The following is a 13,883-nucleotide window of genomic DNA, read 5'->3' on the forward strand; positions in this document are numbered from 1 at the left end:
AGGCTAAAGGGACGAGGTTTGCATTTGTGGTGTTCTTTTCAAAGCCAGGTACAAAAGAGCTAATGCTTGATGCAGTTCCATTCAAACTTATAAAGCAGGAAAAAAACCAAAACCAAACAAACAAACGGGTCTTGCTGTTTAGAGGTCAGGGTCACAGTGACCTCCAGAAAGAAGTGGGGACTGACTGACTGTCCTGCCAGCCCTGAGTGTTTTTACATACGCTCAGTGTGAAAACCCACACACTCAGAACACAACCACTTCTCTGACTTATCCCAATAAAACCAGGGCTTAGTGGGTGGGCATTAAGAGCGTCCACAGTTCTTGCAGAGGACTGGGGTTCAGCTCCCAGCACCCACGTAGCTCAGTTCCAGGGGATCCAACACCCTTTTCTGGCCACCATGGGCACTGTGCACAAATGGTATGCACACATAAATGGAGTCAAAGTGCTTGTATACATAAAATAAAAATAAATAAAATAAAAAATACTTTAAGGGGCTAGGTTTGGAGCGATGGTTTAGAGCACTTGCTGCTCATGCCGAGGACCTGGCTGCAGTCCCCAGCACTGACATGGTGGCTCACAACTCCAAACCTGGGGGGGAGGGGTCCGACACTTTCTTCTGACCTCTTTGAGCACCAGGCATGCACATGGTGTACACACCTACAAGCAGACAAAACGTTCACACACACAAAATAAAGTAAGTAAGTATGAAAAGAATTTTAACTGCATTGAACACCTGGAGAGATGGTGCAGTCAGTAAAGAGCTTTCAAAGCAGGCACCAGGATCAGTTCAATCACCAGCATCCACAGTCATAGTTTTTCAAAACTTGGTACACACCCGTGCAAACCCAGTGCTGGGGAGAGGAGACAAGCGGACCCCTGGGGACCAGCCAGCCTAGCCTACCTATTCAATGAGTGGCAGGCAGGCCCCTGAGAGACACTGTCTCAAAATACAAGTTGGAAGCTGACTGAGGAATGACACCTCAGAGGGGTTGTTCTCCGGCCTCCATAACAACATGTGTCCACACATACTGATACAGAGACAGACAGACAGACAGACAGGCAAGCAGGCACAAGAAACAACAGCTTGAAGCTAAAAGTAGAGCAGCCGAGAGCAAAGACCGCTTGTTGTTTGCTGGCTGTGGGAGTTTTCTGTGAGCTACAGAGAAGTAATAAACCTCCAGTATTCCAGGGGAGTCTGAGCCTGTGGGATCAAGCCTGACTAATGACTCAGTCTCGTGGAAACGAGACTTGGTGGGAGGCGGGCCAAGCACGGAGCAAGGGTGGGGTGGGGTGGGGGTGGGGTGGGGTGTGTGGGTGTGGTGAGGGGGAAGAGTCTGGAGGCCAGTGGAGAAAATTGAAGAAACTGAGGCAGCACAGAAGGTAGTAGCCAAGGGACAGAAACTTGGGGTGATCTTAAAAAGGGCAAAAGGTGGGGAACTCCAGTACCAGGGAAGAAAACAGAATTCAGAAAAACAGAGCTACAGAGATGATGGCTCAGAGGTTAAGAGCACTGGCTGCACTTCCAGAGGTCCTGAGTTCAATTCCCAGCAACCACATGGTGGCTCACAACCATCTGTAATGAGATCTGGTGCCCTCTTCTGGCCTGTAGGCAGACATGCAGGCAGAAAACTGTATACATAATAAATAAATCAATCTTAAAAAAAAACAGAAAAAAGATAAACAGTGCTAATCACCCTGGGTAATTGAAAGATGTGCTTCATGAATAGGACTGGGAGTTGAGCGGTTTCAAATACCTTATAACCCAATTCTCCCCTCTCCTCTCCCTCAACCCCTTTTATTATATTATGTACATGTGGAAATAAGAGGAGAAAACTTAAAGGATCTGGTTGTCTCTTTCTGGTTTATAGGCTCTGGAGATGGAAGTGAGCTTGTCAGGCTTGGTGGCGAGTGGCCGTCCCTTTTCTCTTTCTTTGGTTTTTCAGTGCTTTGAGCCGGTCTCACTGTGCAGTCCGGGCGGTCTGGAATTTGAAATCCCCCTGCCTGCCTCCCAGGTGCTGGAATCACAGGCATGTGCCACCATGCTGGTTTTTTATTATTTACTTTTAATTTTTTATTTGCTTTTTATTCCTTTAGTTAGTGTGAGTTTGTACGTGTGCTCAAGAGTTAGCACACTCAAGTGCACATGTGGAATGTGTGGAGGTCAGAGTACAGCTTGAAGGATTTGGTTCTCTCCTTCCACCACAGAGGTCCTGGGGGTTGAACTCAGGTCCTGTGTGTTGGTGGTAAGTGCCTTTACCCACTGAGCCATCTCACTGAACCTATAATATAATTTTTAAAAATGCTTATGTACAATATTGAACCTATAGGATAGGTTTTGGGTTTTTTGTTTGTTTGTTTTTGTTTTGTTTTTTTGGGGGGGTTGGTTTTTCAAGACAGAGTTTTCTGTAGCTTTGGAGCCTGTCCTGGAATTAGGTCTTATAGACCAGGCTGGCCTCGAACTCACAGAGATCCGCCTGCCTCTGCCTCCCGAATGCTGGGATTAAAGGCATGTGTCGCCACTGCCCAGCTGAATAGTTTTATCTTTGTGCATGAGGTTATAACATGACCCAGTGTTACAGGTGCAAAAAGAACAGAATGCCGTGTTCAAGGTGACAGAGAAATAGTCCCTTAGCACAAACTAACCAGGCACTGGGCTCTACTCCCAGAAGGTAAGAGGTAGTTCCCCCACATCCTGCCCACGCCTCATTTGCACCCGGAATGTATCTGCCTCCACTCTGCTTATAGAGAAAGAAACTGAGGCTTTGGGGACTGGGGATTTGTTTTCGGTTCCCCTGCTCATAGGCAGGGCTGCGCCACTGCTCCAGCTACGGCGGCTATGCATGTCTACTCCTCCACTGTGGCCCTCTACCTCATAAACATAAAAACAAATCAAAGGGAGCCATCACGTCCACCTGGGTCAGGTCACTGAGTCCCGCGTGCCACCACAGCTGTGCTGCCTGGCAACAAATCCGAAAGCTCGCGCACGTACTCAGGGTCTCCAGCAGCTCACGGAGGGTGTGCAGCCACAGGTGACACAGCTGCTCGTCGGCACTCCAGAAGGTCACCTGTGCCGCCTTCCAGCGGTGATGGCGTGCTCGCTTCACACAGTGGACTGCACGGAAACCAACACAGGTTAGCGGGGCCGACAGCCCTGGCAGTGAGACCTGGCGGGCTGGCGGGCTGCAGCGCCCTAGGTGTCTCTGCTCCCACTGTCACCTCCCGGCAGGAGTGCCGGGATCACCAAGCAACCACCTTGGGGAGTTCAGCTCGGGGTGGGGGGGCCCCTTGCAAAAGATCCGCCCCCTCCTCCCTCCGCAGCTGGGCCAGTTGAGAGTTTACACCCACTTTATAGAGGCTCGGATTAGGGCAAGAGGTTCTCATCTGATTATCCAGCTGCGCTCTACCACCTGGCGGGGCAGCCCGAGGCCAGGGGGTGGGGCTACAATATATAGAGGCAGGGAAACTACAGCTGGGGCTCCTGTCTGTGTGGCTAGAGGGAAGTCCTCACCCTGGCTGGGTGAGGTTTTCCGAGGCACAGTCTACTGGGGGAGAGGTACTCACACCCCTGTAAGTAACCCCTCACCTATGTTCTATAAAGAAGTTCAATAAAGACATTGGTGCCCTCAGAGTGACCTTTGGTGCTAAGTTGCCTGTGTTTGTCCTTGGAATCTTGGGAGGAGGGAGAATTTTAGCAACACATGGCAATCACTTTACATTCTGAGCCATCCCCCTAGCCCAGAAAGTAGATGTGAATAGTCGCAATCAGTAAGTCTATGGGACTGGAGAGATAGCTCAGTGGTTAAGAGCACTGGCTGCTCTTCCAAAGGTCCTGAGTTTAATTCCCAGCAACCACATGGTAGCTCACAACCCTCTGTAATGAGATCTGGTGTGCAGGCTTACATGCAGACAGAATACTATATACGTAATTAATAAATACTTCTTTAAAAGGAAAAAAAAAAGAGTCTACAAAGATAAGCCAATCACTGACCTGACAAGCACCCTTCTCTGTGGTCTCTACATGGAGCTAAAGTGGGGCCTGGTAGACACCGAGGCTCCCTCACCTGTGAATGCGAACGGGTTTTCCATTTTCTGCCATCGGCCACTAGAGGACTGCTTCTCGTGAACTTGCGTTTCCTCAACCGCGATGATCTCCGTCACCGGCACGGAGCAGGCACCTGCAAAGATACCACGCTTAGATCCAAGGACCCGCAACTCCAAAGGCTGCAGACGCTCATTTCTCTCCTCCTTAGACACCCAAACAGAAAGGAAGGCTAGGACTGGGGAGACGGCTCGGCGGGTCAAAGTGCCTGCCTCCAAGCCTGAGGGCCTGAGCTGGATCCCCGGGACCCGCATGGGTGGAAGGAAAACAAACTTCCGCAGGTTGTCCTCTGGAAACCACATGCACACCACGGCACCAGCCCCCTCCCGTCACTCCGAGCTAAGTAACAAGAGGCAGCTCGATGTCATCAAAGGAGGGGTACAGGCTGTGACTTTTCACGGGGTCTACTCAGCCATTTAAGCCACAATGCTGAGGGGTCTGCTCAGTCATTTAAGTGCTGATCTCTTCGAGTCAGCCATTGTACTGTACGTGACATGTGCTCTGTTCTGATGGGTAGAAACTGGCTTAGAGACCCAAGTGGAATGGGAGACACATAATACAGGGCCACCAAGTATTTGAGAGTCGGGGTTGAGCCTGTGGCAAGGGTTCTGGAGAGGTTGGAGTCTGATTGGATGCAGAAGATAAGACAGGATGACTTGAATGGGCCCAGACAGAGCAGGGGGTCTCAACCTGTGGGTCTCAACCCCTTTTGGGGTCGTACATCAGATATCCTGCATATCAGATATTTACATTACGATTCATAAGAGTAGCAAAATTATAGCTATGAAGTAGCAATGAGATAATATTATGGTTGGAGGGGACATCACGACATGAGGAACTGTATTAAAGGATCCCAGCATTAGGAAGGTCGAGAACCACTGGCCAAGAAGATGACAGCTCCAGACAACCTTTGGGTTTCATTCTGTTGTTCATTTTGAGATACGTAAGGTCTCACTCTGCATGCCAAGTTAGCCACGGCCTCTCAATTCTCCCGGCTCAGTCTCCTGGTCCTGGGGATACAGGCCTGCTCCAGCATGCCTGGTGCCAAACAATCTCTCTAGCCCAGCAGCCCAGAGAGAGGCCGACTGACCCAAACTTGTTTGAAGCATGCTGCAATTATCTGGCTTGGATCAAAAGGAAATTCTAGGCTGGGCACGCAGCCGTGGGAAATAACAGGCTCTGACAGAAGCTATGGGCTGAAGTAGTGTGGTCAGGAAGGTAGAGAAGATTATAGACAATGATGCCCTCTTTGAACACAGGCTGTACTCCAGGATGCTCCTTTATGAATCCCGCTGTGTTTTTGTACAGAAGAATGTTGCCTGCTATGGCTAGCTTCCTCGGTTGGCTCTGAACCCTGCAGCCTAGCTAAAATCCTTCCATCTCTGCAACAGCTAAATTAGCAAACCATGTTGGGTAGGGCCTTGATCCTTTTGAGTTAGTCTTCAAGCGGTTGCCGTGGAAACTGGGTCATCAGAACCTGGGGAGGTGCAACCTGACCTGTAAAAGGATGGCAGCCGTGCCCAGAGTCCTCAGAGGCACACACACTAAGGAGGGACTGAGCTGAGCACAATCAAGCCCAGTGCTGTGTGGAGCCTGCTGTGTCACGTGGGTCTGGGGCCACCTTCAGTTAGCTCTACTTGGGCAGCTGCTTCCTGGGACTCCGATTCTTCCACCAGTGAGTCTCCAAAATTCAGTTTTTATCTGCTTCTGATTCTTCCCTCCCTCCTGTCCCCCACCACCAACACACACACACACACACACACACACACACACACACACACACACGCACACACAGCCCCTCACCATGCCGTACAGGTGAGTGCTGCTGTTCAGGGCAGCCCTTGTGGCAGATACATCTTCCACAGCTAACCCACCTTCTGCATCTCTGGAGGTGTTAGCCTGGCCCTCATGGAGCGTCCTCCAAATCTTGCACCACTTGTAACCTTGCACTCAATTCCCTGGCCCACCTGACCTCTGACTGTCTATCTCCTGTGATACCAACCAGGCTGCCCAGGCGTAGGAACAGAACAGCAGCGAGGCAGTGACCAACCCTTTGATGAAACCGCCTGTGCTTGGAGTCTCGGATCACTGAGAGCGGACCCCAAGGGTCTCCCTGTGCCTCTACCTCACAACGGTGACTGTTCATAAGAAACAGGTGATAGAGGTCACAACGGCTAAGCACAAGTGTGAAGTAAGATAAGCTTCCAATATTCAGAGGACTGAGAGGCAGGCAATGGTCATGTATTCCATCACAAAACAGAAGGCACCAGCTGCCCACTGGACAACTCACTTTAAAGGGTGACCATGAGCCAGATAGTGGTGGCACACGACTTTAATCCCAGCACTCCGGAAGCAAAGGCAGGTGGATTTCTGAGTTCGAGGTCAGCCTGGTCTACAGGGTAAATTCTAAGACAACCAGAAACCCTGTCTCAAAACAAAACAACAACAACAACAACAAAAAGTGTCAACAAGCCGTGCTTCATCTTAACACATTCAGAGGCTTCAGAAGGAAGAAGGGGGCAGTGTCCTAATGTGTCACATGCTCTGCTGGCCAGACCCCAAAGGCCATGCTGCACCAGGGACACCACAAAGCCACGCAGCCCACATGCATTCCACAGCTGCTACAGCACACAGGCTACACCACGGCTCATGTGATACTGGCACTGTCCCTTGATAGGAACAAAGCTCTAAAAACAGCATTGCTCAGACACCCATGAGCATAACCCAAGGGTGGACTGGGAGGCAAAAAATAAAGAACTAGGGTAAATCACATGAGGTGTCAGGAGGACTCAAGCCCCCGGGGAGGGGCTGGGGAGGTCTTGTGGTCAGGTGGGTGGCCCAGGAGGTTCTGAAAGCTGCAATAGCAAGAGAAAGAGAGACAAGAGGCATTGAGGGATGAGGGGCAGGGGATGCAGGGACAAAGGGACTCGGGGATGGGAATGTCATATAGAGCCTATGAGACAGAAGCATCACCCTGCTGGGGACTGGGCTAAGTTGAAAGAAGGACAGCTCAATGACAGGTGACTTCAGAAAACTGGTCTAGCCACGGAGCTCTGCCTCCTGCACCCCTGCGTAGCAGGCAAGGCCACCTGTACACACGGTCATGTTACAGGAAACCGATACTGTCACAGGCTCAATGGGACAACTGAGTGAAGGCGAGGCACTGGAGGAGACAGCAGCCGGTCCCTCAGGGCAACCTGCCCCTCCCATACATGCTCTGCAGTCTAGACCATAGGGACGGTGTCCACACACCTGGACGGTCTTGTGGACACCTGACGACATCAGCCACAGCAACTGAGAGCAGGTGGGGAACACTGGCAAATAACTGACTGAGAAATGGGAATCCCGGGCCCCTTCTGTTCCTAGAGAATGCTAATATTTCTCTGGTGGGTGATCTCATACACAGCCAGCAAGGTCAGAAGGTCTATAGAGACTTGAGACAAGAAGCTCATTTTCCCCAGACTTGGCGGCCCATGGGCCTGTGTGAGACTGGCACTAGTTACAGGCCGCCCTGCCGGGATCTTTTGCTATGAAGGAGAAGGAACGAGAGAGCCAGGGCTAGGCCAAGCTCATCTGGCCCAAGGATGGAATCCTATGCTGTCCAGGCAGCAGCTGGGATGTAACCACAGCTGCCAATACTCTCATGCCTCTATGATCCATGCTCGAAGCTCGCCAGGCAGCTTCTGTGCTGAGTGGTGTTACTCCAGGGTCTTGTGACCACAGGAGAGCAGTGCATGGCCATCATTAAACAAGTCCCCTTTCCTTTATAAAGGAATGGCCTGCTATCACTCTGGGCCAAATGTCCACGATCATTCCAAAGGATATTAAACTCCTTTCCAGGGTCCCACAGTCAAACTCAGGGCCAGCCTTAGAGCAGGAACTGTGAGTGTCTGAGACACAAATTGATTGACAGATGCTCTGTTCCACAGCCCTCAGGACCAAACCCCCATTCAGCAGTTCCTACCTGTCCCCACCTAGGTACCACAGTGCCCAGCTAATCCTGTCACTCACTCTGTTGGTCACACACCTGACCTGAGGACACACAGTGCCGTTCCTGGGGCCCCCCCATCATTCTGAGAAGTGACCCTGTTTATGTGGCTGTCATTCTGAGAACATGAAAGTAGGGCCCCAACCTGTTATGGCTACAGGGCCATTTCACTCTACCCCGGTGCCCAAACACCACCCTGATGAAGCAAGCACCCACAAGGGTCCTTGCCCACCCCATTTGGAACTCTGGATGCATCCCCAGTCCTGGGTCCAGCCTTGAACTCCTTATTACCAGCAGTGTTTTTCAAATCCTCCTCCACACTTGACCGGAGGATCTAGTCAAAGCGATAAGGTCCCCCGGGGTGTCACCTCCTTGCAGATGGCATGAGGACACAAGAATTTAGACATCACTATCTCATTCGAGCCAGCACAAGTTTCAGCTCCTGGCACTGTCTTTTAAGAAGTCTACCCAAATACCCTTTTCTTTCAGCATCTAAAAGGTTAGAGTGCCACCTGCCTCCTCCCACCTCCACTGCACAGGCTGGGTGAGCTTCAGCCCCTCCCAGACATCCTTGCCTCGTGAGCCCCCACCACTCCAGCTTCTCACCAGCCCACCCACCACAGCAGCGACACAAAGCAGGGTGAGGAAGACTGTCTTCAAGGGGTCTGAGGAGACAGTTCAGTAGATAGAGTGCTTGCTGTACGGGCATAAGGATTCAAGTTCGATCCCCAGCACCTACTTAAAAAGCCAGTTAGTGTGGCATATACTTGTAACCCCAGGGCTTGGGGTGGGTGGGTGGAGGCTGGAAGACCCCCCGGGGTTCACTGGCCAGCCAGTCTAGCTCCCAGGAAGAGACACTGTCTCAAAATAAAATGGGGAGGGGGAGCTGTAGTGATAGCTCAGCGGTTAAGAGCATTGACTGCTCTTGCAGAGGACCTGGATTCAATTTCCAGGACCCACTTGGCAGTTCAACACTATCTGTATCTATAGTTCCAGGAGATCCAATACCCTCTTCTGGCCTCTATAGGCACCAGGAACCCACGGTACACATACATACATTCAGTCAAAACACTCACATACATAAAATAAATACAAATTTTTTTAATTAAAAAAAAAGGTGGCGAGTGAATGAAGAAGATGCTTTATGTCAATCCCTGGTCTCTACACATGCACACGTAACTTAATGCACATGCTTCCCTCACATGCACACGTGAATGCAGACAGCACACACACCTGTACCCCCATGCATACATGCACAGAGTCTTTGTTTTCCAAAACACTACTCCAGTTGGGAAGAAGAGCAAATGGCTTGAAGGGCTGGTCTCTGTTTCGGAAGGAGGTAGGCTTGTGCTTATGAGGACACTCTTCTAGATAGCACACCAGGGTGGCTATTTTACCCAGCCTGGCACATCTTACAAATCTGTAGATAGTTTGCATGTGTTTGGAGTTCAGCTCAGCAACATTAGAATGGTCTGCCCTGGTCCTAGAGCTGTTCTATCTCTTACCTGCCTAGCTCTTCCACCACGATGGAGCCTCTGCCTGCGACACTAGCTGGGCCCTGTATCATTTCTAGACAGCAGAGCTAAACCTGAATGCACCTTTGTTCGTTGTTTCCATTCACTGCTCATCTTCTGACAATAAAACAATCGATATTAAAAACAATGCTGGGGAGTTGGAGAGATGGCTCAGCGGTTAAGAGCACTTACTGCTCTTCCAGAGGACCCAGGTTCAATTCCCAGCACCCACATGGCAGCTCACAGCTGTCTGTAATTCCAGTTCCAGGGGACCCAACACCCATGGCACAACACCAATGCACATAAAATAAAAAATTAAACTGATTAAAAAACTAGCAAGGCAAGGCGGTTTAATCCTTTTAAACCTTTAATCCCAGCGCCCAGGAGGCAGAGGCAGGAGGATCTCTGTGAGTTCAAGGCAAGCCTGGTCTTGAACTCAAGAGTGAGTTCCAGGACAGCCAAGGCTACACAGAGAAATCCTGTCTTGAAAAACAAACAAACAAACAAAAATTTAAAAAAACAAAACAAAAAGCAAAGCAAAACAAAACAATACTGATTCAAATAAGACAATGACATAAGTTCAATACTGTTCTTGTTTGATAAATCTAGTTCAACACTGTTCTTGTTCGATAAATCTTCCCAAACATGGACTGCAAATCTGTAAGTGAATCTTGGCTAACACTCTGAATACTTCTGCTGACAATGGACAAATTCTCCTGCCCTTCTGTTCTGGCCGGGGTGACTCATGCGGGTGTGCAGCTCGCCCTGTAACGCAGGCCATCGCATTCCAGCAAAGAGTCAGCTGCCCTTGGCAGGGGAGGCTGGCCTGCTGGTTCTTGTCATAGGGGGAATTTGCCAGAGTCTTCTCCACAGCCCACTGCAGTATTTGCAGGCACCGGCTTGCCTCGTGGAGCGTACAGGCACCAGCTTCTCGCACTTGCTGATTCTGTTCTGTCTGTGTGCACCGCGGTCACAGTGAGCTGGGACAGAAAGCAATGTCCGCGGCCAGCCAATCAGCGGGGATGCCAGAGGCTCCTGGATGCCCATCGATTTCTCACACGCCTCAAGGGCAACAAGGTTCACCAGCGATCCACCCAGGTGCGCACACATCTAAGCCCACACATATCAGACAAGGGTCAATATAATGAGAATACGCCACTGAATAGGGCTGCCCATGGCCACCTGGGACGCCCAGGACCTAGAGATCAAGACAACAAACTGGGCTCAATGGCACACACCAGGAATCCCAGCCTGGGTGAGCTCACTGGCACACACCTGGAATGCCAGCCTGGGGAAACTGGAGGCAAGAGGATGAGAAGTTTGTCATCAAGGTCACAAGTGCTGCCAGTGAGGTCTGCTGTGGGGGGGAGAAGAGGAGTCGGAACAAGAGAGCTGCACCCCTAGTGCCCTCTGGCAAAGGTCATACAAAGGCTGAGGCTACCTCCCCACGGAAAACAGGTGTGAAGTAGCTCTAAGCACCTTGGCCTGCATGCACCCCATCTGTACGGGCACCTGAGCAACAAGGGCGCCCAAGAGAGCTGGATGGGGAACAGGTCTCACTACCCTGCAATTAGACAGCAGTCAAATTTCCCTGGCAACAGGCCACTCCACAGCATTTGCCCTGTGAATACCTGACCTCCATTGAAACTGTAGGTAAGTACTCTGCACACAGGCCTCAGGGAATGCAGACAGACCACACAGGTCCGGCCTCTCTGAGTAACAATTCTCTTCTGAGAGTGGCCAGTCTGTCTGATCCCTTCCTGCTGGGCTTTTCCACGCTGATGAAACTCCGCCTGCTGCATCATCAAGGGAGCTGATGACAAACAACAAAGGGGACGAGACACAGGAGTCACCAAGGGGAAGCTCTGAGGTGGCTGTGGGCTTCCCACCTGCTGAGGCACGCCTGAAGTCTTTGAGTGGGTGCACAGAGGCAAGCTCTCAGGAGAGCCAACACAAAGCGGAAAAGCTTTGTGTCTGAAGCTAAGCTGTGAGCTGAGCTTGCTGGACAGAACATGGAACAATGAGGAGAGGCGGGGTCCAAGAACTGGGTCAGTAGGAACAGTCTCCTCAGAAAACACAGGCACCTTCGACTCCTGAGACGGACTAACTGGCTGTACCTTCTCTTGCTCTTCCCTTTGGATATCAGATATGGAACCCACAGGAGAAGGTTCAGAGAGGTCGAGGGACAAGGCAGCTGCCTGGGGCTTGAGAGCAGGAAAGGGACCCATGATTTCCTTTTGAACCAAAGAGCTCTGATCTGGAGTGGAAGAAACCAGCCAGAAATGTCAGTGTGTATAGGCAAGAATGTCAACACGTGCCGGGCAGGGTGTGGCATGGCAGCACATGCCTTTAATTCCAGCACTCAGGAGGTAGAGGCAGGGGAATCTCTGTGAGTTCGAGGCCAGCCAAGGTAGTTGGTTACACAGAAAGAAAGAAAGAAAGAAAGAAAGAAAGAAAGAAAGAAAGAAAGAAAGAAAGAAAGAAAGAAAGAAAGAAAGAAAGAAAAAGAGGATCAATACAAGCCAGCCCCCTGCAGCCACAGGGCAGCGCAGGGGTGTTCTCTCAGGACAGACAGAGCCTTGAACAAGAACCACCATGCCCCACTGAAAAGGCCAGCCCTCCTTTTCCAACCAAGCCAGCTATGCTGTGCTTCAAGATGTAAGCACCTAAGAAATAAAGCTAGAAACACTGTGATCATACCCACTCATACAAAGAAAGCAGGGGTTGTTGTGGGAGCTCGACCCATTCAGCCAATGACATTTGGAGGTAACCTAACATGGGCATGGCTTTCTCTGCTATGGAACAGGATAAGAATGGAGGTGGGGTTGGGGGTGAGAGGGTGGAGGACTTCTTATGCGCCAGTCAGTGACATGGTTCGGAGCTTTCTCCATCCTTCCATGGTGGACGAAGAGGCAGCGGCGTCACTTCCCCCACTGCATCTGTGAGAGTCTGTGTTCCCTATTTCATTCCTTAATAAATACGTTTTCTTCCCAAGCATCCATGGATTTCTTGCAATAGGGGTAGCCATGCTAATACCAGATGGATTTCAAACCAAAGAAACTCTCCAGAGATGGAGGGCCCCTTGTATAAAGAGATGTGGCAAGTCTCCGTGTGTGCATTAAAAACAGCTGTAGAATGTGGACGGTGAAAAACCAGTAGAACTAATGGAGAAATAAATGAAATTCCAGCTGTCCCCCGCACACAACAACAGAACAATGGACTGGAAAGCAGAGAACAGCGTGCAGAACTCAGCGTTGCCGTCACGCTTCGAGGACAAGGACAGTCCTCTAAAGGCAGTGAGATACATCCGTCCTGGGAGCTAGCAAAACATACACCAAAACTGATTCAACTGAGAGGTCTTGATTCGGTTCATTGTCTCTGCCACTTAAAGAATTAAAAGTCAGGAAAACCTTCAAGCAGAACAGGTAACACCTCAAGCACCCTAGACAGAATCAGTAGTGCAAGGTCAGCAATTATTGGGGGTGGGCACACACGCGTACGCCCAACAGATACACACAGAGAAATACCCTCTGCTGTCCCAAATCCAATCTCTTCTCCAGGGCTGGGGTTTTAAAGCCTTTGAAGGGTTTTCCTCCTCTACTCTAGGCTGGGCCGGTTTGAAGAAAGCTGGGCTAATTGATTGGCCCAGAACTATCGGGCGGGCAATGTGTCCTGAACAGGCCTTGAACTTGTTGAGTCGAGCCATAAGCAGGAGGCTTTCTGCTGTGAGGCAAAAGCCTATGCAGCGTTTTGTTTTGTTTTAAGCTTGAAACTTTGGTTTCAAGTCAGGAGGGTGAGGAAGAAGCTAGTCATTTTGGAAATCCTCCACTTTTATTACCCAGTCATGGCCCCTCTCCCTAGCTGTCGGTCCAACAGAGTCTACCTCCTAGTCTGTCGAAACCATCTATCCAGGAGACCCCAAAATACACTTCAACTATCTACCTTCCCAGGAGCCCCTGTGTTGTACAGTGTTATCCCCGCCCCCAGCAAAACAGCCATCACGACATCAGCTGTGGCTGCTGGCAAGAATCCATCCATGAAAATCTGGATGGGGATGGGGGAGGGTCATTGGAGCCATCCCAGCGATTCCAGCCATTTGTATACAATTTTGCCCTAATTGCAACTGGTGGGAGATGGGGAGAGGGCAGCAGGGGCGGGGCCTAGAGTGTATAACTGGGGAAGGCAAGGGGAAAGGAGAGGGAGCCATTATCCATGCTGGGTACAGACCTTTCAGAATGGCTCCTTTGGGGAATCACCACACTCCTGCCACCTGTCACCTCA

At 50.6% G+C, this 13,883-nt stretch overlaps 1 protein-coding gene across 2 annotated transcripts in view; it reads right to left on the reverse strand.

Moving 5' to 3' along the window:
- Positions 1-13,883, reverse strand: part of Cerk (ceramide kinase) — a 43,875-nt gene that overhangs the window by 20,276 nt on the left and 9,716 nt on the right. Inside the window, exons 2-3 of one of the 2 annotated variants that reach the window (XM_048444915.3) lie at positions 4,063-4,176; positions 2,991-3,113 (exon numbers count right to left, since the gene is read on the reverse strand). In XM_048444915.3, coding sequence (XP_048300872.3) covers positions 2,991-3,113; positions 4,063-4,176 — 237 coding nt within the window. The remainder of the gene's footprint in view (positions 1-2,990; positions 3,114-4,062; positions 4,177-13,883) is intronic. The other variant, XM_085678869.2, reaches the window with a different exon arrangement.

This window comes from Myodes glareolus, chromosome 19, assembly GCF_982192425.1.
Source record: "Myodes glareolus chromosome 19, mMyoGla1.1, whole genome shotgun sequence".
Classification (NCBI taxonomy): Eukaryota; Metazoa; Chordata; class Mammalia; order Rodentia; family Cricetidae; genus Myodes; species Myodes glareolus.